This window comes from Vipera ursinii (assembly GCF_947247035.1).
Source record: "Vipera ursinii genome assembly, chromosome: 2".
NCBI lineage: Eukaryota > Metazoa > Chordata > Lepidosauria > Squamata > Viperidae > Vipera > Vipera ursinii.
Window position 1 is genome coordinate 82,908,013 of NC_139513.1, and position 25,343 is coordinate 82,933,355.

Consider the following 25,343-nt stretch of genomic DNA (forward strand, 5'->3'; position numbering starts at 1 on the left):
TCATTCAAGTTATTGTGAATAGTTACATAAATTCCTCCAAATGCAATCTAGATTTTTTTTAAGCCTGCTTTGCACCCTCTTTTTTTCCTTTTTTTTCAGGTAAAGTCCTAGGCCATGGGGCTTTTGGGAAAGTAATGGAAGCCTCTGCATTTGGAATTAACAAAAGCAATAGCTGTGAAACTGTGGCAGTTAAAATGCTGAAAGGTAGGCAAAATAAATAGATTATATAAATATGAGCATATTGGTGTTCTATCTGGAAATAACCATCAAGCTAGTAGTTGTCTCTGGAAGACAATTTTCCCATGATTTTAACGATCATTTATCACTTCCTGAATATTCAACTGTGCTTTGATCAAGAAAAGTCACAAATCTGAACTTACTGGACTAAAATAATCTTTGGCTATCTTTTTTGTGAACATTCCATTTTTTGGCATCTAACTATAATAATCTTTTCATATCTGTTAAACATTCTCCCTAACTGAGCTCTCAATTATTGGTCAGGAAGCAGTCACTTGTAGCCAACTAATCAACTTATAAATACCTAATAAAATGAATTAATTGAAATAAGTAATACTATGGATGATGTTTGGATAATGATTACTGGGTGTTTCATTAAAAAAACACGAGTTCATCATTTCTACAAGGTAAAATAATGTTCATGTCCCAGAACGCTGTGGAAATCACACTTTACAGTGCTAGATTTCAGACAGCAAAACACTTCAATTGAGAGCAATTCCTTAAACACATAGTCTGATTCTGAACAAGAAGTGAGTGTAGCTTACCATCAGGCAAGTACTAAATTATTAGCCAACTTGAGTGTCATAGTTTTAAACTTATATGCTTATATTAGGTGTTCTAGTATTTCCCATCTCAGAATGGAGAGAAATGGTCATTCAATTACACCAGGGGTCTTCAAACTTGGCCCTTTTATGACTTGTGGACTTCAACTCCCAGAATTCCTCAGCCAGCATGCCTGGCTGAGGAATTCTGGGAGTTGAAGTCTACAAGTCATAAAAGGGCCAAGTTTGAAGACCCTGAATTACACCAACAGGGAGACTTGACTTCTGAGGAGCGTCGAGCAGTTCTGGGGCCACAGATCAAACATTGTGTTCTATTTGGACCTGTCTGCTCAGGAGCAGGTGAACTAGATAAATCCTTTTCTGTTTTTCAAAATCCTAAATGTGGCATAGTGTACATTGAAGGTTTGTATGCCGTAAAACCACCAGAAATAATTGTTGGCAGGTTAAAAGTTTTTTAAAAAAACATGAAGGAAAGATGGTTGGAGACAAGGGATTTTAATATTTTAATTAACAGAACAGAATATCTTACTTGTAGCTTAGCTGTTAATACAACTGATTAATGTTTTCAGCCCCTAAGCACTATAATGGAATATTGATAGCGGTGGAGAATCTCCTTTTATAAAAAGGCTTATGGCACTTGAAAGTGCTAACAGGTTTTTCTAATCAACTTAACATTTTAAATTGCAGCTTTTACATCTCTGTTCATTTTAATTCTCTGTGGGGATTCTAAAACTAACCTCAAAGTGAATTAGGGTAGGGAAAACCAAGGAAAATATTTCAAAATGCTAAGCATTGAGTAATAGCTGTTACAACAGAATCAGGCCCTTTTAGTAATTGGCGTTTGGTCTTAAAGCCATTCTCTCTCCACTGTACAGAAATAGTTGCTGTTCCACTGAAATTAGAAAAGCGTTATTGCTACTGTAGATAAGAGTCAGCAGAGGGCTACTTTTCTCCTTGCTGCGATACTTCTAATTTTTCTGGGAGTTTTGAGCGCTTCTTTGTGAAAGAATCATCTTGTCTGCCTGCATTAACCGCTCTTATTATTACAAAATTTACTAATACTAATTAGTAACCAATCATAGAGTTGAAAGAGGTCATGTAGAGAATCAAGTCCAAAATCCGCACTAAAGTAACACTGCTAGTCTCTGTGGGAAAGAGCTAAGCGCTGAATATTATATATTATATTAGAGTTGACCATAAAATGCTGATGCATCTTCCATGATCGAAGATTGTGTCTGGGATAGTATGGACAGCGTTAGCATCATCAACTCAGAACTTTCAGTCGTCGAGAATAAATAAGACATACTGCAATTCAGTGTTTGTAGTATCAGCATCTGCTTCAGTAGAACATTATGGTCTTGCTCAGGTTCAAGTGTCATCTTTTGTACAGCAGTTGTTGGGGAAAAAACAGAGTACTGTTTACCAGCATTGCTAGATTATGACTCAGGAAGATGTTTTTATTCTATCTGCTTCAGTGTGTATCAGAAGAATTTTTTATTTTATTTTTTTATGTCCTAGGGTTTATAGTTAGAATTCCAAGCTGTGTGGACAATTTAGACTCTACTTCGAGCTTCTGTTCTGTTAATGTTCCACCTCTATGCAAAAAATAATAATAATCAGAAATTAAATCAAACTTTTACAGGTGTTTACCTGTTAGCTGATATAATTTTTATTTATTATTGATGACTGGCATTATATACATAATAAGTGATTATTTTGATTAGTTTTGCTTTGATTTGAAATTAGAGCTCAGATGGTGGCAAATTGCTACTGAGTCACAGAGATCTGAACTGAAATTTGATGTCTTTATAAATAGTATTGATATGGAACTAGATTTTGAAGTAATCATTTCAATTTATTTATGCATCCATCCATTTGTAGCTGCCCCTGTAGGTATTGAGTTGTCATAATATATTTATCATGGCCTTAGGTTGAAGCAATATGCTTCAGAATTTTATTATCATATATATAGAGAGAAAACAACACAGCATTAAACCTCAATCACACAGAATAATATTGATCAGTCTTTCCATTATATCAATATATTCAGTTCATAAGCACCAAGTGACCATATTTCATCAATCCAAGATAGTAAATCCAGGATGACAGATGCCTTCCCTTATAAAAGAGTAACATTATATACTGTTTCATATAATAATAAATTCTAAAGTATTGGCTTATAATTCAGATTCACATTCACAACCTTAAACTGTACTAATCTTGCCCAAACCACAATTAAGAAACTTAAAAGCAAAAAATCAAGATGGGACAATAGTGTGCATATCATATCATAAGTGTCCCTTTGGTCAACCCTAATAAGGATAGCAGGCAACCCTTTTAAATTCTTTGTGAAGTGCCCAACAAAAGCTTAAAAAGTAATTTAAGAGCATAAAAAACATATTCAAAACACATGTTTTGTCACTCCTTCACTTTTGTGGGTGAGGTTCCGTAGGACAATTTTTTCCTCCTTATTTCTAAATATTAAAGTACTTAATTTAAAAGTAAGTAAATGTACAGTATATATTTTCTTTAAAATATTTTATAGCCCAGGGACAAACATGTTTTTACACTGAGAATATCATGAACTTGCATGCTTAATTAATTTTTACGGAAATTTGTAAATGTCCCTATTTTTCCTATAAATATGGAACAAAGATATGCACAACAGTCTCGATGTAGTAATGTTTTCATTCAGGTCAAAGGAACTCATCATTAGAGCAGTATTAGGTAATGGGAGGAAAAACACTTTTGCCTGTGAAGAGTCATTGATGCATGAGAAAAATCCATTTAGGAGGATTAGCAAAGGTGGTGGCTAAATTCAGAATCAGAACACACACACACACATTTATTTCTATTGACTTGTGCTGCAGTAAATAACTACCATCAGGTAAACTGCTTTTACAAGTACAGATCTCAGTGCTAGGGTGGTTTTCCAGTGCAATCCTCTATTTTTGAAAGCAAATCCCAACTCATATAGTGGGGCTTAGTCCCAAGTACATGCATTTAAGGTTCTGATGCAAGAGTAAAATATCTGTATGAAAAAGGCTTTGTTGTAGTGGCACAATGTCCATATAAATGAATGGCCTTATTTCAATAAGTTGCATGCAGTTGCAAAGACCTGCTTTAAAAACAGGATGCATGAAGAGAGGGATCTTTTGTTTGCTATGAATTGTTCTCCCTGTATAATGCAGAAGTTTTTTATCCTTTCGTCTGAAACTAAAATATAAATAGCTTTGCATGATTGAAAGACTAATACTGATTATGTATAACTGAAGCCAGACTTGTTTCAGAGGGAGCTACTGCAAGTGAGCACAAGGCTCTCATGTCAGAACTGAAGATCCTCATTCACATAGGAAACCATCTGAACGTGGTAAATCTCCTGGGTGCTTGCACCAAACCTAACGGTAAATATGCTTCATCAGTATTGAGTGCCAAATGGGAAAAATAAAAGCAATGCTACAAAATCCTTTTGTTTGATTAAGCACATGTTCTGATGTCAAATATTGTCTCCAAGGTGCTTTTTCAAGAGGCAACTGGACTTTCTCAAGAAAGTCCAGTTGCCTCTTGAAAAAGCACTTTCTCAGTCACCTGGATGACTGAGAATCTCCATAAATGTCAAATATTGCACTTATGAAGATTTGATGGGTAGTATCCTCTATTCCATGGGTCCCCAACTCCTGGACTGCGGCCCACTACTGGGATGCAGCCTGTTTGAAATCGGGCTGGGAGAAATAGGCAAGCACGCATACGTGAAGGTCCACCCACACAAATGGAGCTTTGCATGCGAGCACCATCCACTCTTGCAAGTGGAGCGTTGTGCGTGGGCATACACACCTTCCGCTCAAGCGCCGTCCGCTTACACGAGTGGAGGTTCGTGTGCGAGCGCAAGTGCCTGCTGCTCGTGCGAGTGGAGCTTTGTATGCGAGCACAAGCATCCTCCTCTCGCATGGAAAGCTCCATTCGCATGCGTGGAGAGCATGGCGGGCCACTCACACAAATAGAGCTGTGCACACACATGTGCGCCTGGCACTTACATGCCCCCTCGCTGAATCAGGCTGGACCACCAAGCTGGAGAGGTTGGGGACCGCTGCTCTATTCAAGAGTAAAATAATTGCTTTAGATATAAGATCCTACCAGGAGTTGCCATAAGATGGGTGGCTATGTAAACATTTTAAATAAATAAATCATTGAAACTGAAACTCTGCAGAGTTGCTGCTAACTATTATTGGTAATATTTAACTCAACCAACTGACCACCCCCTTGAAAGACAGTTACAGTTTATAACTTTTTCTGTGCTCCAAAGATGCTTTTTCTGAATGGCAACTGGACCTCCTTGCTTTTTTTTCTTTGAAAATGTTTTGTTTCTCATCCAAGAAGTTTCTTCAGTTCTGAAATTGAACTGAAGAAATTTCTTGGATGAGAAGCAAAAGTCCAGCACCGTGACCTGGATGATTGACATTTTCTGTGTAAATTCCCTTCCTTCCTTTCTCCATTGGCTTTTCTTTTGCAGGTCCCCTCATGGTAATTGTTGAATTCTGCAAATATGGAAACCTCTCCAATTATTTGCGAACCAAACGGGAAGGATTCAGCCCTTACAGGGTATGTAATTGGTGTTTTCTTAGCACTGTTTGTAATGCCCACTTTTTGAGAAAATGATGATTTTCTGAAGAAAATGTAACAATGAAATTGGAAGCATGCTGCATGTATAAATTGTTGTTTGATATTCGTATGGGAAACTAACTACGTGAGTAGGACATACTTTGTGACTGTCCTGTTGGAAGAATAGTGATTATGATAATAATGATGTTTCTCTATTGAGAAAGCATAACTTTCACTTCCAAATTGCCTTCCCTAGTTGTGATTTGCATAATCTGGGAATCTGGCAAAAAGAAAAATCAGCTGATGTGGCAAAGTAGGACGGCTTATGGAAGCAAGAAGAATACACAATTTTTTTTTTCATTTACTGCTCCAATGTTTTAAATTGCCCTCTTCCTCAATCAGGTTCAAAAGCAGTATGTATTTGAACTCACGAGCATGATGGGTGGTAGCACGGCCAATGATTTTTGTGTTGCTCCAATCGAATTCTATGTGGGACAAACATCAATTAAAAATCAGGATCCACGAACACTGGCTGGCAATCAAATGCCATGACCCCAAATCCTTAATCTCTACCCACACCAACACTGAACAGCATCAGTTCGATTGGAACAACACTAAAATCATTGTCTACACTATCACCTGCCACACTCGTGAGTTCATCAAAGCCTGGCACTCCACAAGCAATTCTATCAATAAACACATTGACCTATAACCAGCCTATGAACCCCTCAGAATCCAAATCAACTGCAAAGCCAGGCAGAGACAGCATCAACCCTCAACCAATCCATGCAAGCTCCCCCTTCCACCAGCAGTTCACCTCCCAATGACCCTCACCTGAGGTAAACTCTCCATCACAAGACCCATCACAAGAGTCGTTGAGCCGGGGGCTGGACTAGAAGACCTCCAAGGTCCCTCCCAGCTCTATTCTGATTGATTCTGGTGGATCGATTGATGACTCATACCTGACCCATCACAGACCCTCACTTGACCCATCCACAACTGAAACCCTTATAAACAGAAGAACATTGACATCCCCTAAACTCTGCTGAAGATATTACCTAGCCTGGTGATGAAACATTCAGAAACCAATCCACAAGCTTGGAGAATGAATCTTCATCTTCATCCTACACCCGAGCTACAGATATTCACCACTATTGCATATGAAGAAGAACAGTTTCAGAATTTGGGGATGGCCAGTCTAGAGAAAAGAAAGACTGGGGGGGGGACATGATAGCAGTATTCCAGTATTTCAGAGGGGGGGCAACTTATTTTCCAAAGCACCAGAGGGTAAGGCAGGGCAGGGCACAAACAATGGATGGAAATTAATCAAGGAAAGAAGCAACCTGGAATTTCCTAAAAGTTCCTAACCCACAAGCTCAGAAAACGAACCTTCACCCTCATTCTTCATATGTTTAGTCTCCAGGCCTTTAATCATCTTAGTTCATCTCTTCTTTGCACTTTTTCCAAAGTCTCAAAATCTTTTTTATAATGTGGTGTCCAAAACTAGATGCAGTATTCCAGGAGTGGCCTTACTAAAGATTTACAGTATAAAGCAGTACTAATAGTTCACGTGATTTTGATTCTATGCCTCTGTTTATACAACCAAGGATTTTATTAGCTTTTTGTACTGCTGCCACACACATAATAATAGGAATAGGCCACCAGGTCTTTCTCTAGCCCTACCCATTTGTCTGGGCTTGGGACTGGCATATAAATGCACTATAAGATACACATAGGGATTTCTTATTTTCACCACCACCTTTTAAGCTGTATGGCTCGTCTGTATTGTGACTTGTATATCTGCTATCCCCATGTTTGCTCTACCTTTCTATATGCTAAATAAAGTTTAACGTGTTTAGACTGTTTGATCTAATATAAGAAGAAATCTCCCTAGTGTCTGAATCACTGAGTAATTTGTCTCCTAATAGTAACTTTTGTCATCTGGTCATCCTCCCAGGAAAAATCCCCAAGGTTGCGCATCCAAGTTCGTTCCATTGTGGAAGCAGTTCGAGCAGACAAAAGAAGCCGGTCTTGCACCCGTGACAGTGCAATTCTTAATAGACTTCTAATGAGCAAGAGTCAGACCGCATCATCAACACATTTCATACAAGAAGGTAAAAAATAGTGTCTGACTGTTTTTCCTTCAGAGGACTATAATTAATTGTGCAGGGTTTCTTAAATCATGGTCCTAATGAATCTTGAAAGCTAATGGTAATTAATGTGGTTACTATTTATCCTAACCTTAGCTATTAGAAAAAAATGGGCAAGCAAGAAACTCGATGTTTTATATGCTTTGCATAGGGAGCCTGAAGAACTGGACTATTCACCATCAGGGTAGATGGTAATGGTAGTATGAGTTCTTGGCAGTTTATAGGATAGGGAGAAATAGTGAGTCATTATTTAAAGATTTTCTTCATAAGAATTAGGTCACAATAAAGCCAAGAAAAACCCAGGATTTATGTGCTATGTAATTTATATAGTGTATGCCGTCAAATAAAAATGACTGAAGATATGCCTGTAATAGGATTGAGGATTTCATGAAACTGACTGCATGTGCTTCCTCAGAGCTTTTGATAGTATCGCCTTGAAAGCCCTCCTTATTTTTTATTAAATATGTCTTCAAAATTCAGAGGAAAAAGATTTAGAATTCCAGGGGCAGCACAACCAGAAACAATATTTGAACAAGGTATTTGAAAGAGACAGAATTAGGAAAAAAACAGATTAATTCAGAATATTGAGCACTGAATGAATTTAAGATATACTGTATGTATTAAATGTAGTTTCAGAAATATCTTGTGGATAATCCTTTGCTTCTTTCTGTATTCTTAATTTGAGAAAAAAATCTGTTTGTGTGTGTGTGTTTATTTGGATCAGAGTATATGCATAATGTTGACAAAGACCTCTGTGCTCATCCTGTTTTATAATTATGTTTGATAATAGTTTTTATTAATGAATACTATTATTACTAGTTGTAGAACTGAAGCAACTTTATTCAAATATATCTTTGAGAAATTTCACCAATATGAATAGTAATTATAATCATTATGCTAACATACTCATTAAATAAGAAGCTGGTTTGCAGTCATAAAAATATATTTGCTTTCATATTGTTTCAAACATAGGAATCCAACATTTTGCCCCTCCCCATTCTTTCTTAGAGACCCAAATATTTTGTATGAGACAGTTCTCTTTTATCAAAACAGTCTCCCGTCTTTCCGGGCGCACCACTTTCTGTTACTTCATGAATATAAAAAACTTTCCAGAAATACAGTATTTATCATTTTAGCTAAGAACACATGGCAAAGATATATGATTCTATAAAAGATCAGTATCATTCCATGGCTTAATCATTTGCATCACCTGGGCAAAAAGAAACACACAGCTTTCCTGCAGGCAAGCAGTTTTGTTATCTCACTGCTCATGTATTTCTTTTTTCAATCAGGAAACAGATGCCGAAAACCTCCCCAAAAGACATACTCAATTCAGTTTCAATTTCTTTGACAGAACTCATGTTTAACTCATAATTAAACTGTTGAGTCCTGGCAGATAAAAGATCTACCTAAATTAATGGATAGATATCTAATAACTCCTCACCACTCTCTCCACCTACTTCCTGTCTGAAGCAGTGATGCTTCCAAACCAGACTGTGATGCTGTATGACAGGATGCTTTTGTTCTTTGGTTGTCAGCCACCTAGTTTGTTTTAACTAACAAATAATCAACAATAACTTTGTCCTGGACAATAGTCATTGATCCCACTTATTCCACTATCTCAGGGGTAGGCAACTTTGGCTCTTTTATGACTCGTGGACTTCAACTCCCAGAATTCCTGAGCCAGTCAAGCTGGCTCAGGAATTCTGGGAGTTGAAGTCCACGAGTCATAAAAGAGCCAAGGTTGCCTACCCCTGCACTATCTTTTTCTACTTAGCAAAATTTCTGTGAGACATCTCCCCCACTCCTCCAGATGCTGTGGTACAGTATATATCCTGTTGCCTGAGGAAAAGCAACCTTTTCTTTTCCGTTGCCAGCCTACAGAATGTAACCTTCTTACTTGTACTTTTATACAGTGGATGATTTATGGCAAAGCCCTCTGACAATGGAAGATCTGATCTGCTACAGCTTTCAGGTTGCTCGTGGAATGGAGTTTCTAGCCTCTAGAAAGGTAAGTGATCTATCTGTCCATCCATCTCAATATGTTTCTTCTCTTGGTAATTATGATTGGGGAGAAATATCAATAATCCACAGGATGATGCAGGATGAAAACAAATATAGAGAAACTTTGGGAAAAGATAGGGAAAGCAGAGGATTCCACTGTCTGGAAGCAAATCTGTTTTCCTTATGGTGTGAGAGCAGGAATGGAGCAAAAGTAGGATGCAAATTTTGACAAAAAGCCTGACTATGGGTTGAACCATCTGTTCAACCAATACTGATTTATAGATTGGGTAGGAGTTATCCAATAAAGGAGAGACACTGTTTTCCTACCCACTGTACAGATCACATGTAAGGCCTGATAGCAATAGCAATAGCATTTAGACTTATATACTGTATCACATTGCTTTACAGACTCTGAGAGGTTTGCCACATCAGCACATTGCCCCTAACAATCTTCTCATTTTACTGACCTTAGGAGGATGGTGTCAACCTTGAGCCGGTCAGGATCCGCAAAATGAAGTGAGAGAACTTAACCAGTAAATTGCAGTTCAACATTGGTCCCCCTTCTGAACTAACTTTCAGTTGGGAAATACATTTTTAGACATGACTACTCAGCAGACAGCTTGACCAATGAAACCCATCCATGTGAGGTGTCAGGACATTTTTCTGTGCGTCTATTGGTTCACATGGTGGAGCATTGATGCCTAAAGCAAGAGCAGCCAACACTGCTCTCCCATAGAAATAGTCAGTTGGGCACTTTTTATCATTTGTCCAGCTGTTTTCTAAAATGTGTAAGTAGCAATGGGAAATGGAACATCCTTGAAATGCACAGCTTGAACAGGGGTACGTCATGCTGCAGTGTTATTATAGGTCCCACCTGTGCCACTTTGTTTCATTTGCTTGGTCAAGCAGAGACAGCCTAAAGCAGGGGTAGGCAACCTCGGCTCTTTTATGACTCATGGACTTCAACTCCCAGAATTCCTGAGCCAGCTGGCTCAGGATTTCTGGGAGTTGAAGTCCATGAGTCATAAAAGAGCCGAGGTTGCCTACCCCTGGCCCAAAGCTATTAAGAGCAAGGTTTACTTATGTTTGCTTATGCAGTTCTGGAAGCACCTGCCATTCTACCCTGAGATGCAGGATACTGGACCAGATTGCCTTTGATCTGATCCAGAATAGCATTTCTTACTTTTTTTTTTCTTACAGTCATATCTATGGTTTTGCAAATAAATGAGAGAGAACATAAGGTGTTTACTACTTTCTGGAAATGATTACTTCTTCTTTTACTAGTATACTTCATTGAGAGTAGAGGCCTGAAAAAAGATTTAAACATTTTTCTTTTTTTCAGTTTTTCTGTCCTTTTCCTTTTGTATTAAAATTTAATTTATTTGGGATTTCTCCCTGCTCCCTTCTCCATTTTCCTGTAGTGTATCCATAGAGACTTAGCAGCTCGGAACATCTTATTGTCAGAGAACAATGTGGTGAAGATTTGTGACTTTGGTCTGGCTCGGGATATCTACAAGGACCCTGACTATGTCAGGAAGGGCAGTGTGAGTTCTGGATTGTACTTGGGATAAAAAGGAACTGGTTTCAGAAGTTAGTTGCTAGTCAGTATCTTTCAGTGTTATGGTATGAAAATCAATATAGGTATGTCAAACACGAGAGGGGAAAAATCCAAAATTTATAGTGGAATGAGTACTATTGTGTAGATAGTTAATTAGACCAATGAAGATATTGCCTCTATGGATGTTGGATTTATTTATTTTTTACCATGACCTTTGGGCATCCCAATGCAGAGGAAATGTTTGTCCCAAGAACGATTCCTAAAGGAATGAGGCAGACAAATGTTTTATCTAGTGCAGGGGTCTTCAAACGTGTCCCTTTTATGACTTGTGGACTTCAACTCCCAGAATTCCTCAGCCAGGCATGCTGGCTAAGGAATTCTGGGAGTTGAAGTCCACAAGCCATAAATGGCCAAGTTTGAAGACCCCTGATCTAGTGTAACTTCTTGATATAAACTAAATATTTGATTCTGTATACAAGATGGAAAATATGCCTGCTTTGAAGAATCTGTAGCCCTCATGGGTATTTCTGAGCTGCCGTACCACAATTCCTGGCCACTGTCAATTCACATCAGTTTGGGGCTGATGTGAATTGGAAGTCAACATCAACTGGAAGCCACTTTGCTTCCCACCACTCCATAGCCTTTAGCAGGGCTTCGATGCAGTCTGGGAGTCAAGCATGATCTCCATTTATCAATAAAAGCCTCTTGGTACTTTTTTTTAAAAAAAAAAGACGAAGTAGAAGATATGACTTTTTTTCTTGCAACTCCATAGTTTACAAAACTGCTCGGAGGGAACAAGTAAATAACATTTAAACATCATCTTGAAATACTTCTGGGTTGGTTTTTTTTTGTTTTTTTTGTTTTGTTTTTTTGTAATCGGTACTGTTTGAATTTAAATGTGAGCCAAATTTGCCTTGTTCTGGAACTCACAGCAAATGCAGCTATAGTATCTAGGCAGATCAGATTATACCAGATTGCAACTTCCTGTTATTTGAAAATGAAGATTTCTTATTTATCATATTTTCTGTCCATCTTCAAACAGTATTATAGAATCTCTGGAGACTGTCCTGTTGTTGTTTTTTAAAAAAATATTGTTTTTCTTGCACTGTAATATATAACGCAGCTTGATATCGCTGTCCTATAGGCCCGTCTTCCACTCAAGTGGATGGCTCCAGAAAGCATCTTTGATAAAGTTTACACTACTCAGAGTGACGTCTGGTCCTTTGGAGTCCTCTTGTGGGAGATTTTCTCTTTAGGTAAGTATTAAATATTTGGACTCTTCGTGGTATTAGCTATGGTTTTTATGAGCATACAATTCTAAAAGTAGACTGCAAGATTCCCCATATTTCAGGGACAGGGAGGGGGGTGTTCCACCACCTGTATTTGCTACAGTTAAGTGATCAATTGCAAAAATCATCTGCCAGTCTACTTGTTTCATAATTGCAAAACTTATGACTGGATGCTGCATATGTCAATGATCTGTTATCTCAAAAATAATAAGCCTGGTTTTAATAATGGTCCGGCTATAATTAAAATAGCAACCTGATTTTAACTGATCTCAAAAATCTAAGCAGAGTCAGTGTTTGGATGAGAGACCAATAAGAGGTACCAGCACTATAAGCTAGATTTTGAAATTAAAAAACATTGTGCAAGACAGGGACAAGCCATTTTTAATATTCTTGCCAAGGAAATTACATGGATAATCCATAAAGTCATTAGGAGTCAAACTTAGTTTGAAGTGCACTTTACTTTTAATTCTGAGAATGTTTGTAACGTTCCCATATGCCAATTTTAGAAATTAAGGCTTGAAAATGTCTTGAGTAGTTATTGAACAACCGCAAACAAATCTTGTGATTCTGACCCTTTCATAGAGGATGTTTTAGCTTGTTTAATGGCTTCTGAGTAGCTGCAAAACGATCATTGTGAAATAAGTTCCATTACAGAACTAATTTAAAAAATGCCTGTATTTTACTGTACAGCATTGTATCAAAACAGTAGATAGGTACAGCTGCAAGAATTCATCTATATGTTTTTTCTTCCTCTTTCTCTTTATACCACTGCGTCCTCATCAGGAGCCTCCCCTTACCCTGGAGTACAAATCAATGAGGAATTTTGCCAAAGACTAAAAGATGGCACCAGGATGAGAGCTCCAGAATATGCTACTGCAGAAATGTGAGTCAAAGTACTTCAATATATAGCCAACAATGAAGTTACTAAATCAACAAATTATAGATCTGCGGGAGGTTTCAGAGCTTCTTGTTTGGGAGACTGAGGTGAATTATAGTCTTAACTGCTTACATCTCTTTTGTAGTAACACAACTGGTCTCAAGTATAGCATCCAGCTTATGGTTGGGTTTTTCCTTTATAGAGCTTTTCCATTTCGTCTCTACCTGATTAACCCTATGCAAAAATTGATTCTTTGCAGTTACAGAATAATGCTGAATTGTTGGTATGGAGATCCCAAAGAAAGGCCAACGTTCTCTGATTTGGTTGAGATCCTGGGAGATCTTCTTCAAGAGAATGTTCAGCAGGTCAGTTTCCAATTATTATCAGAACACAAAAGCAATATCTGGAAAGAGTTTATTATTATGGTTTTGTCGCACAGTCAGCCAGATGTTCAGAATGGATTTGGCATTTTTCTCCATCTATTAAGTCCTTCTCAGGGACCTGGGATGATCCTATGTTGATGTTTAATGGTATCAAAGGTGTCATTACAGGATGTAAGTTGTTCTAAGTAATTCTGCCTTTTGCAATTGACTCATGGTATTTTATCAGTGCTGGTGGTATTCAAGTGGTGCTCCAGTTGTTTTGGGATTGCACACAAAGCACCTATTACTATTGGCACTACGTTTGTTTTCTTTTGCCACAATCATTTTGTTTCTATTTGCAGGTCTTTATATTTTGTTAATTTACTCCAGTTTTTTCCCCTTCTATTCTGCAGTCTCCAAGTACTGCCCCATCCACTATCAAGACTTTTTTTATCTTTCTTATCAACATTTAAGTCTGGGATGTTATGTCACAGGTGCCTATCTGCTTGAATTCTAAAGTCTCAGAGATCTTCAGCATCTTCATTTTCCATTACTTTTTCTATTTTTTGGTCTTTCCTGTTCTTGCTTGCAGGCAGATGTTATTATTACTGAGTAAACATACGTACCTAGTGTGGTCTGGCATGTAGGCTGCTTATTAGTTTGTGAGAATGACACACATTTTATTTTTATTTTATCATATTTAGAAACCTCCCATGTTCAAGCGAGTCTGTCTTTACATAATATGTGGCATACCTTCCAATGCAATGTTATAGCTCTCAATGAAATGTCACTGGACAGACACATAATGTTTTCATAGTCCTTATATTTAAAAAAGCTAGAAGTAAAAACTGTTTAATATATTGCTGCAAACTAGGCAAAACCATCAGTTTGGAAGAAACCACTTTATGCTCCAGCCATTTTGGTATAGAACCTTCTTTGCTCTGGCCCTTTTAACAAATGCAGCTTATCATATCCCACAAATATCCTATTCAGTCTAGACTGCTGTGTGCCATAGGCAGACCTCAGGTAGAAATACGTATTTTACATTGATACATATACAGTATATGTATTTAAAATTTTTGTTGTTGTTGTTAGTTGCGAAGTCGTGTCCGACCCATCGCGACCCTATGGACAATGTTCCTCCAGGCCTTCCTGTCCTCTACCATCTTCTGGAGTCCATCTAAGCTCACGCCTACTGCTTCAGTGACTCCATCCAGCCACCTCATTCTCTGTCGTCCCCTTCTTCTATTGCCCTCAATCTTTCCCAGCATTAGGCTCTTCTCCAGTGAGTCCTTCCTTCTCATTAGGTGGCCAAAGTATTTGAGTTTTAGCTTCAGGATCTGGCCTTCTAAAGAGCAGTCAGGGTTGATCTCCTCTAGGACTGACCGGTTTGATCGCCTTGCAGTCCAAGGAACTCGCAGGAGTCTTCTCCAGCACCATAGTTCAAAGGCTTCAATTCTTTGGCGCTCAGCCTTTCTTATGGTCCAGCTTTCACTGCCATACATTGCAACTGGGAAGACCATAGCCTTGACTATACGGATTTTTGTTGACAGGGTGATGTCTCTGCTTTTTAGTGTGCTGTCTAGATTTGCCATGGCTTTCCTCCCAAGGAGCAAGCGTCTTTTAATTTCTTGGCTACAGTCCCCATCTGCAGTGATCTTGGAGCCAAGGAAAATAAAATCTGTCACTACCTCCATTTCTTCCCCATCTATTTGCCAGGAATTGAGAGGGCCAGATGCCATGATCTTGGTTTTCTTAATGTTTAGTTTCAACCCAAGTTTTGCACTCTCCTTCTTCACCCGCAACACCAGGCTCTTTAGTTCTTCTTCACTTTCTGCCATTAGAGTGGTATCATCTGCATATCTTAGGTTGTTGATGTTTCTTCCGGCAATCTTAATTCCAACTTTTGATTCATCTAGCCCTGCCTTTCTCATGATGTGCTCTGCATATAAGTTAAATAGGCAAGGCGACAGTATACAGCCTTGCCGGACTCCTTTCCCAATTTTGAACCAATCAGTGGTTCCGTGTCCAGTTCTCACTGTTGCTTCTTGGCCCGCATATAGATTTCTCAAGAGACAAATAAGATGGTCTGGTATGCCCATCTCTTTAAGGACTTGCCACAGTTTGTTATGATCCACACAATCAAAGGCTTTAGCATAGTCAATGAAGCAGAAGTAGATGTTTTTCTGGAACTCTCTAGCTTTCTCCATGATCCAGCGTATGTTAGCAATTTGATCTCTAGTTCCTCTGCCTCTTCGAAATCCTGCCTGTACTTCTGGTAGTTCTCGATCCACATACTGCTGGAGTCTAGCTTGTAGAATTTTAAGCATAACTTTACTAGCATGAGAAATGAGTGCAATGGTGCGATAGTTTGAACATTCTTTGGCACTGCCTTTCTTTGGAATTGGAATGTAAACTGATCTTTTCCAATCCTGTGGCCACTGTTGAGTTTTCCAAATTTGCTGGCAAATTGAGTGTAGCACTTTTACTGCATCGTCTTTTAAGATTTTGAATAGCTCAGCTGGAATACTGTCACCTCCACTAGCTTTGTTGTTGCTCAGCTTTTCTAAGGCCCACTTCACTTCACATTCTAGGATGTCTGGCTCGAGGTCAGTGACCACCTCATTGTGATTATCAGGGACGTTAAGCTCATTCTTGTATAATTCTTCTGTGTAATTTTGCCACCTCTTCTTAATCTCTTCTGCCTCTGTTAGGTCCCTGCCATTTTGGTCCTTTATCATGCCCATTTTTGCATGAAACGTTCCTTTCATCTCTCCAATTTTCTTGAAAAGATCTCTGGTCCTCCCTATTCTATTGTTTTCTTCTATTTCTTTGCATTGTTCATTTAAGAAGGCATTCTTATCTCTTCTAGCTATTCTTTGGAATTCTGCATTCAATTGGGCATATCTTTCTTTTTCTCCCTTGCCTTTCGCTTCCCTCCTTTCCTCAGCTATTTGCAAAGCTTCCTCAGACAGCCATTTTGCTTTCTTGCATTTCTTTTTCTTTGGGATGGTTTTGGTTGCTACCTGTTGTACAATGTTGCGAACCTCTGTCCATAGTTCTTCAGGCACTCTGTCTATCAGATCTAATTCCTTAAATCTATTTGTCACCTCTACTGTATATTCAACAGGAATATGATTTAATTCATACCTGACTGGCCTAGCGCTTTTCCCTACTTTCTTTAATTTAAGCCTAAACTTTGCAAGGAGAAGCTCATGGTCTGAGCCACAGTCAGCTCCTGGTCTTGTTTTTACTGACTGTATAGAGCTTCTCCATCTTTGGCTGCAGAGCATATAGTCAATCTGATTTCTGTGTTGACCGTCTGGTGATGTCCATGTGTAAAGCCGTCTCTTGGGTTGTTGGAAAAGAGTGTTTGCTATGACCATCGTATTCTGTTGACAAAATTCTATCAGCCTGTGCCCTGCTTCATTTTGTACTCCAAGGCCAAACTTGCCTGTTATTCCAGTTATCTTTTGGCTTCCTACTTTAGCATTCCAATCCCCCATGATGATAAGGACATCATTTCTGGGTGTTAGTTCTATAAGGTGCTGTAGGGCTTCATAGAACCGGTCAATTTCTTCCTCTTCAGCACTGGTGGTTGGGGCATAGACTTGGACTACTGTGATATTGAATGGTTTGCCTTGGATTCGAACTGAGATCATTCTGTCATTTTGAGGATTGTATCCCAGTATTGCTTTTCCTACTCTTTTATTGACTATGAAGGCTACTCCATTTCTTCTGAGGGATTCTTGCCCACAGTAGTATACCTGATGGTCATCTGAATTAAATTCACCCATTCCTGTCCATTTTAGTTCGCTGATACCTAAGATGTCAATGTTTAGTCTTGTCATCTCTTGTTTGACCACGTCCAGCTTTCCTTGATTCATGGATCTTACATTCCAGGTTCCTATGGAGAAAAAATCTTTACAGCATCGGACTTTCCTTTCACCACCAGACATATCCACAGCTGAGCGTCCTTTCGGCTTTGGCCCAGTCGCTTCATTCTTTCTGGCACTACTAGTACTAGCCCTCTGCTCTTCCCCAGTAGCATGTTGGACGCCTTCCGACCTGAGGGGCTCATCTTCCAGCGTCATATCGTTTTGCCTTTTGGTACTGTCCATAGGGTTTTCATGGCAAAGATACTGGAGTGGGTTGCCATTTCCTTCTCCAGTGGATCACGTTTTGTCAGAACTCTCTGCTATGACCTGTCCGTCTTGGGTGGCCCTGCACGGCATAGCCCATAGCTTCATTGAATTACGCAAGCCCCTTCGCCACGACAAGGCAGTAATCCATGAAGGGGATGTATTTAAAATACACATATTTTAAAATGATTTGTGCAAAGAAGGCAAGCACAAAGTGAAAAATTAACTCGTGGTAGTACTAGGTTGATTCCTTCCATGCTAAGAAAGTCAGAAAACAATTAGACCTTGTATTAGTAAATTGTGTGCAAGAATATCATGACCAGAAATGCATTGACTGTATCTTGGCTATACTCAATATTTAGTTTCGGATTATAGTTGTTTATTATATACTGCAGAACGTGCAACTGGAAGCAGACAGAGGATAAGAATTGCATTAGGCTGTACTTGGCATCAGAAATGTTGAATGATACTAGAGTAATGCTATTTTGAAGCCTCTGAAACTTACTAGACAGTTTTCCGTTTTTATAAATCCACCCAAGTTATTAGTATTATTTTTGATATTGTTACAGTATTCCAGATTGCTATCCATGGATGACAGGTTTTCTGAATAGGTTCAGTTGTATAATTTATAGTTTTATTATTGTAATCTATTTACTTTCTGGCTGAGCCACTTACATGGATACTGCGATTTGGAAATGATTTTAAAAGACTGCCTACTATTTGTAGGGGGTTTTTTCCACTCCCCTCTTCATGTACCCACATTATTTATTTCCATCAGATCATGCAGTATGTTTTCTAGTGATAACCCCCTGGACTTACAAGTCACAGATTTTGTGACCCTGTTTTTGATATTCTTCCCATCCCACTCCAGATGCTATATGTCATCATACTGGGTGGCTTATTTGTATCACAAAAGAATTTACATGCTTTCTCTCTTCATTGTGATTTTACCAGCCTTCTCAACTGATAGATGATATTTTATGTAAATTTTATTAAAAGTTTTAAAGAGAAAATAAAAGCTAACAAAAAGTAATATAATAAAGAATAAAGAAAACAAAGAAGAAAAGAGAAAAACAAACATGCAGAAAGAAAAGATAAAATGAAATAGAAAGAAGCTTCTGATTTCCTTTGCAGCAAATACAAGTATGATTACAAAATTATCTCTAACTCTATGGTTACAAAAAAAAAACCTCTCACTTTTTTCTATTATCTAAACTTTTTTCTAATCATCAAAATTACAAGTCATAAGTACACATTTTCCGTTTCATGCAATAACCTATAAGGGGTTTCCAATCAGTCATAAATGTATGTTATCTTTTCTTTAATCCAGGGCTTTTCAACCAGTGGTACGGGTACCACCTGTGGTACATTGGCACCTGGCAGGTGGTAGCGGGGGAGGGGAATGAGCTAAACCAATGGCAGCACCGCACAAGCCTGAGCGAGAGATGGCTGGAGCTGCAGGGCTGTCAGGGCTCAGCGGAAGCACCAGGATCAGCACCAGGCTCCAGCTGGACCTCGGTGCTGATCCTGGCGCTTCTGAGCCAAGAAGAAGCACCGATCAGCTGGAATGTTGCAGCATCTCCAGGGTCTTGTGATTTACATTCCGATGCCTGGCAACTGATTCATATTTATGACGGACACAGTGTCCCAGGGTCATGTGAAGTGATCAAAACCTGCTGCAACCACCCAGCAGATGGGGGAAATAAAAACCAAACCCACCCACCCCCCACTCCACCCCTGCTGCCAATCCTCAACAGAAATGTTCACAACAATGAAAACCTCGGACAGGAGGAAGAGTGCCGCTGTGCGGGCAGGCAGATGTCTTGCTCAGCTGTGGCTTGGGGGGCACTTTTTTCAGTGCCGTTGTAACTTTGAACAGTCACTAAGTGAACTGTTGTAAGTCGAGGACTACCTGTACTTTATCACTTTTTTCCTTTTTTTTTTTGGTCATCAAGTTTTTGACACTTGCTAGGTGACTGGTGGTACTTGGATGTTGCCATATCCTAAAAGTGGTACAATGGGTGAAAAGGTTGAAAAGCCCTGCTTTAATCAATTAAGTTGATTTAGCCATCTCTGCAAATTCCATCATCCTCACCAACCGTTGTTTTGTTGTTGGTATACTAAGGCTTTCTACTTTTGAGCATCTAATAATCTCACTGAAGTTGTCATATATCACAGCCTAGTTCTATGTCTTTTTTTCTAGCTGTCTTCTATGAGTCCCAAAAGAAAAGCCACTGGTTTTAATTGTATATTGGTCTTTAAAATCTTCTGAATTGGTGTATGCATTTGTATCTTTTTTTTTGTTTTTTGGCTTTTTTATATATCCAAACGACATAATAAAATTTTCTTGCATGTTGCTCACATTTCCAAGATAAATTTGAGTACCTTTACACATTCTAAAAAAAATTCTCTGGTGAAAACAATCAATGATGCCCCATTTTATACAAATTCTCTTTAAGACTAAAACACACTGTGAATTTCAATCCTTTCAACCACATATTTCACATTGGTCCATTTGAATATTATAATAAAAAATATAAATTTTATCATAGATACTTTCACGTCTTCTGTCTCAAATTTCGGCAAAAGTTTGTACATTTTAGCAATAACATATTCTTCATTAGTACCTAATTTCTTTTCAAACTCCAGCTTCCATTGTTCAAAAACATAAGATCTTTTATTCACTTTAAATCTTTTTGATATCTGTACATAGGAAAACTATTGACAAATATGTTTTTTCATTATAAAGTCTTCTCTTGATTTTATTTTACATTCCCCTTGGGAACATTCTAAAATACTGGTATTACAGTGAGTTAAACATTTATGTTTTTTATAGTTTCTTGACTACAAAATGCTTTTTGTATTGAGAGTTACAAAGATATTTTGGAGCACGACCTAAATTTGTATTTATTCCGTTTTCTCAAAATGGTACATGTAATAATTCTTAAAATCTACATTAACCATAGCTTTGTCATTTCACAGTTATCCATACCACCCAAAATTCAGCTTCTAATTTCAATACCTACTATTTCTCAGCAGCACAATTTGAATCTATAATTTTAAATCTGGTAGAAATCCTCCTATTTCCTTTCCATCTTGAAATACCTTATTTTGGGAGGGGGGTTCCCTACCGCCATACAATTTTAGATACGTACTTCTGCCATTGTTTAAATGAAACATCAGTTGTCAAAACAGATACTATCTGAAATAAAAATAACAGGTTAAATCAACTTAAGGCAGGTTAAATCTGTATTAACAATTATTGTGCTCTTTGTCCAGGAAATGTAAATCAATTTCACTCGTTTTGTAAAGTTCTCTCCAAAATTCATATTTTTTAAAAAATTAAGTAAACAAAAAGCCCAGTTCAAATTATCATAAGCCTTCTCTGCATCTAAAAAGATCAGTGCAGCATGTTTTTGGTATCTTGTTCCAAATATTCCAAAATATCCAGACCAACCACATTGGTCCTCATGAATAAATTCTTGCAAAATTATTTTCAATCTGTCAACTAAGATCATTATCAACAAATTTTAGTTGTTCTATCAGCAGTTAATACAAGATTGGGATGGAATGCCTTAGTTTCAAATGTTACGAAGCTTAAAACTAGAAATTGATATACATTGTATATTCTAGTCTTGCTTTTTTTAGGTATTTTATATTATGGCCCCTCCCAGAAATGAAATTCCAAGGAATTGATACCAAATTATACAAATAATTAAATTTTAAAAGCTATATATCATCTTTATGAGATAAATTATTGTTTAAATTACTTTCCTCAGAAAATTCTTCTGTCTGTTATATTTCACAGAAGCATAAGCAACTCTTTTCTTCTTCATAAGTTCTTCAATTACATCTTATTAAAGATACTAAGAGGATACTGAAATTGTATTTATATCCATTATTGTGCTTCCTGTTTGTAAAATCTTCTATCCTCATTGCTCATAAACATTTATCTGGATTCTGTTAGGAGGGGAAAGATTATATACCATTAAATGACTCTCAGAGTTCTGAAGATGATGGCTTCTCCCAGGTGGCTTCCTCCATCCAGCAGAATTCTGATGAAGAAGAATTTGACATGAAGATACACTGTCACAATGTAGCAGCAAGGTAAGTAAATTGGTACTGGTTTTTGAAAAAAATGACAGGAAATCAGAAATAGCCAAAAGTCAGCCAACATTTGAACAAAGATTTTAGAAGGATTGTGTGTCTTTCTCATAGCATTAAAACTTTCCTCAATACTACCAATCACATCTGAAACATTTCCAAGGAGACTTTTTAATTTTGTTTATTTAAAATACACCCCACAGTTACTTGGGTTATGTATATGCAGAGGGGTGCTTTTGTAGCAAGTCAACAGTTATCATGTCCTACTTCCTGTGGGACACTGAATATTTTCCCTGTATTAGTAAAGATGGCTACCTCAAGCACTAAGAAGGAAATTGCCAACTGAAAGTACAAAGTGACAAGAATCATTACCAGAAAAAGAAATTCACTATTTCCAGTCAAAGGATTATATGTTCCCAGTGCCAAGAGATTAATTTTCTATGTCATTTGTTAGAAGATCAACAAGAGACACCTGAGGTGCTGAAAACATGTATGAAAGTGTCCTAATATAAGGAAGGGGATCATGACAAGTAAAATAATCCTTTGCATGCCAAAAGTATGACATAAAATCCTTGGCATCTCTATCCAATATTAGATGGCAATTGACTGAAATATCGTTTATCTATACAATTACATATAGATAATTCAGTATTAGGTAAAAGATTGCTGGCGGATAATACCCAGGGGGAGGGCCTTCTCTGTGGGTGCGCCTGCCCTTTGGAACCAGCTTCCCATATAGAGCTTAGGACTGCCCCTGACCTTCGCTCATTCCGCCGGGACCTGAAGACTTGACTCTTTGAGCTTTCTGGCCTGGACTGAGAGTATTAATTGGGGTTTTAATTGGATTTTAATTGGGGTTTTATATTTATTCAAGGTCTAAATGTAATCATTTTAACTGTTCTTAATTTTTGTAATTGTTGTATTGTTATTTTAAAAACCTTGTGCACCGCCCTGAGTCCTACGGGAGAAGGGCGGTATATAAGTCTAATAAAGATAAAGATAAAGAAGATGGACAAATAATACGAGTTGGAATACTAATTCATATATTCATATATTTTAAAATGAAAAGCAGCCTTGGAGGAGTAGCTAGGGGAGGAGGGAGGTTTTAAAACTTCTCTGTCATTCATTTTTCTGCTCAAAATGTTTTGCTCTTCTCCTGGTAAGCTGGGAAGTTTAAACACTGATTCTTCCATGCTGATCTTCCTTTCTTGATCCTAAGCACATTAAGGTTGTATACTTCATAAAAAGGGGATTGCCGCAAACATAATTATGTGGTGTACAGGTACATCTTGCAACCTGGAGAAAGAATTCCTTCAGCCGAAGCTGATAATTTGCTGCAGAGTTAGTATCTGTAATTAAGCGTTTGATTCAAAGGAAGAACATAAAATGAAGGCTACCATAGCTGAACTCTATATCTTTTCTGATTTTTCTCTCCTAGATATTATAATTGTGTGTCTTTCCCTGGCTGTTTGACTGGCGGGAATCAAATAAGATGTCCATCCAGATTAAAGACTTTTGAAGAATTTCCTATGACACAAACTATGTATAAAGCACATCCGGTGAGTAGATACTTTTAAAAGTAAGAAAAGGAAATGCAAAAGCCATTTACTTTGTACTTATTTTTCTGCAAAAGTAAAGATGTCTTCAAATTGAGTGACTCCTTTTGACTACATAGAAATATTCAACAATATAAAACAATACCCTTGCTGGCTTTAGACTCAGCTACTTATGGAACCATCTCTTCCCCAACTGTTTCTACCTGTCCCATCTGGTCCAATAGAAGAGGCATGCTCCTGGTGCCATCAACAATGGAATGTCAGTTGGTAGTGCTTAAGAAGATGTCCTTTTCTGCCACGGTGCCTGCCCTGTGATACCTCATTACACCTGAGATTATGTTACTCCACCACCACCACCATGTTGGACTTTCACAAGGTCCTAAATACTGAATTGTGATAGATCCCCGTTTCCTAGATTTGTTGACAATTATTTTATGAAGCTCAGTTGCTATATGTTTTAATTTTACATTATGAATTTTATTTATCTATTTTATGTAGTCACATATATGAAATGGGCAGCTATACAAATCAAATCAATAAATAAATTAGCTTGCTATTGCATTCTTCCTGGCCTTGACTTCCCAATTTACTCCTGGGATATCCCATCCTAATACAACCAAGATCAGACTCTGCTTAGCTTTCTCTAAATCAGTCAAGATCAGTTAGGTGCTGCCATCTGCTGTGACAGATATTTGTACAACAGTCTAAAGATTTATTCAAATGATATATGCGCACGTTTCATTTTCTGCCATAAGGCAATACTCAAATAAATTGCAACTAGCTTGTCTGGGTAGCCAAGACGCTTTCTAAATAAAGAAGAGATGCATTAACCAGGCCCATTATATTCAACTAGACACAATTGCACTTTGGGGATTAAAAAAAGGTTAACTTTTGGCCAGAAAGCGTGGAATATATGATTTCAGTGCTGATGAAATAATAACTTCAGGACCCACATCTTCCAGGATGCCTTTCTGGTTTATGAGTATCATGGTAACATTATCCCAGTAGACTCTTCCCTCAGTAGACAGCACAATTGAAAATGGGGATGGAAACATATATAACTCTTCTCCATTTGTTTGTTCTTTTGCTCCATTTGTTTGTTCTTTTGCTTGTGTTCTGTATTTACTGTTTTTACAAATAATTCAAGAAGCAAACATATTCAACACACCCTCCTCCTCTTCCTGTTTTCCATGCTACAACAACCCTGTGAGATGGGTTGGGCTGGGCCCAAGTCATCCAGCCAATTTTCATGGCTAAAGAGGGAGTTGAAATCATGGTCTATCATTTTGTAGCCTGTTGCCTAGACCAAGAGTGGGGAATGATGGCCTTTTTATAACTTGTGGACCTCTGCTCTAGACCAAACTGATATGCCAGTTTCCTGGCACACTTGACAGCTATTTGGTTGGGAGAATAATCTACATGCAGAGGATGATGCACAAGAGTCCATCTTCACCATTTCCATTCTACACATGCTCCTCTGGCACCACAAAATTATCTTAAGTGCTTTGGGAGTGGTAGAAATTGCAAAATGTTTGGATGTGTCTTGTCTGTCAGTGACAATGCATATGCAGGGATATATCTAAATAATGTGTGTGTGTGTGTGTGTGTGCGTGCGTGCACATATGCATGTGTGCATGTGTATTCACCTACTTGCAAGAAACCCTCAGACAATGAGTTTTCTCACCGATTTGTAATCCCAAAGCTGCAAAAAATGGTTCCTTTTAGACAGAGAATTAAAAACCCTGGGAAGGTTCACATTTTTCCCCCCTGAGAGGCTTAGCCAAGACAATGTGAATAGAGGAATGATAGGGCATTTTCATAAGGTAGAATCACAGCTACGAAAGGTACTTGTTCCTTCCAGTGCCTATAATTTCTGTCCTGTAATGTGTTGCCACCTTTCAT

General features: G+C 38.0%; 1 protein-coding gene across 1 annotated transcript in view; it reads left to right on the top strand.

The window, feature by feature from the left end:
* Nucleotides 1–25,343, top strand: part of FLT4 (fms related receptor tyrosine kinase 4) — a 114,668-nt gene that overhangs the window by 84,468 nt on the left and 4,857 nt on the right. Inside the window, exons 18-28 of the mRNA XM_083352287.1 lie at nt 100–204; nt 4,091–4,204; nt 5,311–5,399; nt 7,357–7,513; nt 9,466–9,560; nt 10,975–11,097; nt 12,256–12,367; nt 13,184–13,283; nt 13,537–13,642; nt 21,749–21,888; nt 23,324–23,444. Coding sequence (XP_083208413.1) covers nt 100–204; nt 4,091–4,204; nt 5,311–5,399; nt 7,357–7,513; nt 9,466–9,560; nt 10,975–11,097; nt 12,256–12,367; nt 13,184–13,283; nt 13,537–13,642; nt 21,749–21,888; nt 23,324–23,444 — 1,262 coding nt within the window. The remainder of the gene's footprint in view (nt 1–99; nt 205–4,090; nt 4,205–5,310; nt 5,400–7,356; nt 7,514–9,465; nt 9,561–10,974; nt 11,098–12,255; nt 12,368–13,183; nt 13,284–13,536; nt 13,643–21,748; nt 21,889–23,323; nt 23,445–25,343) is intronic.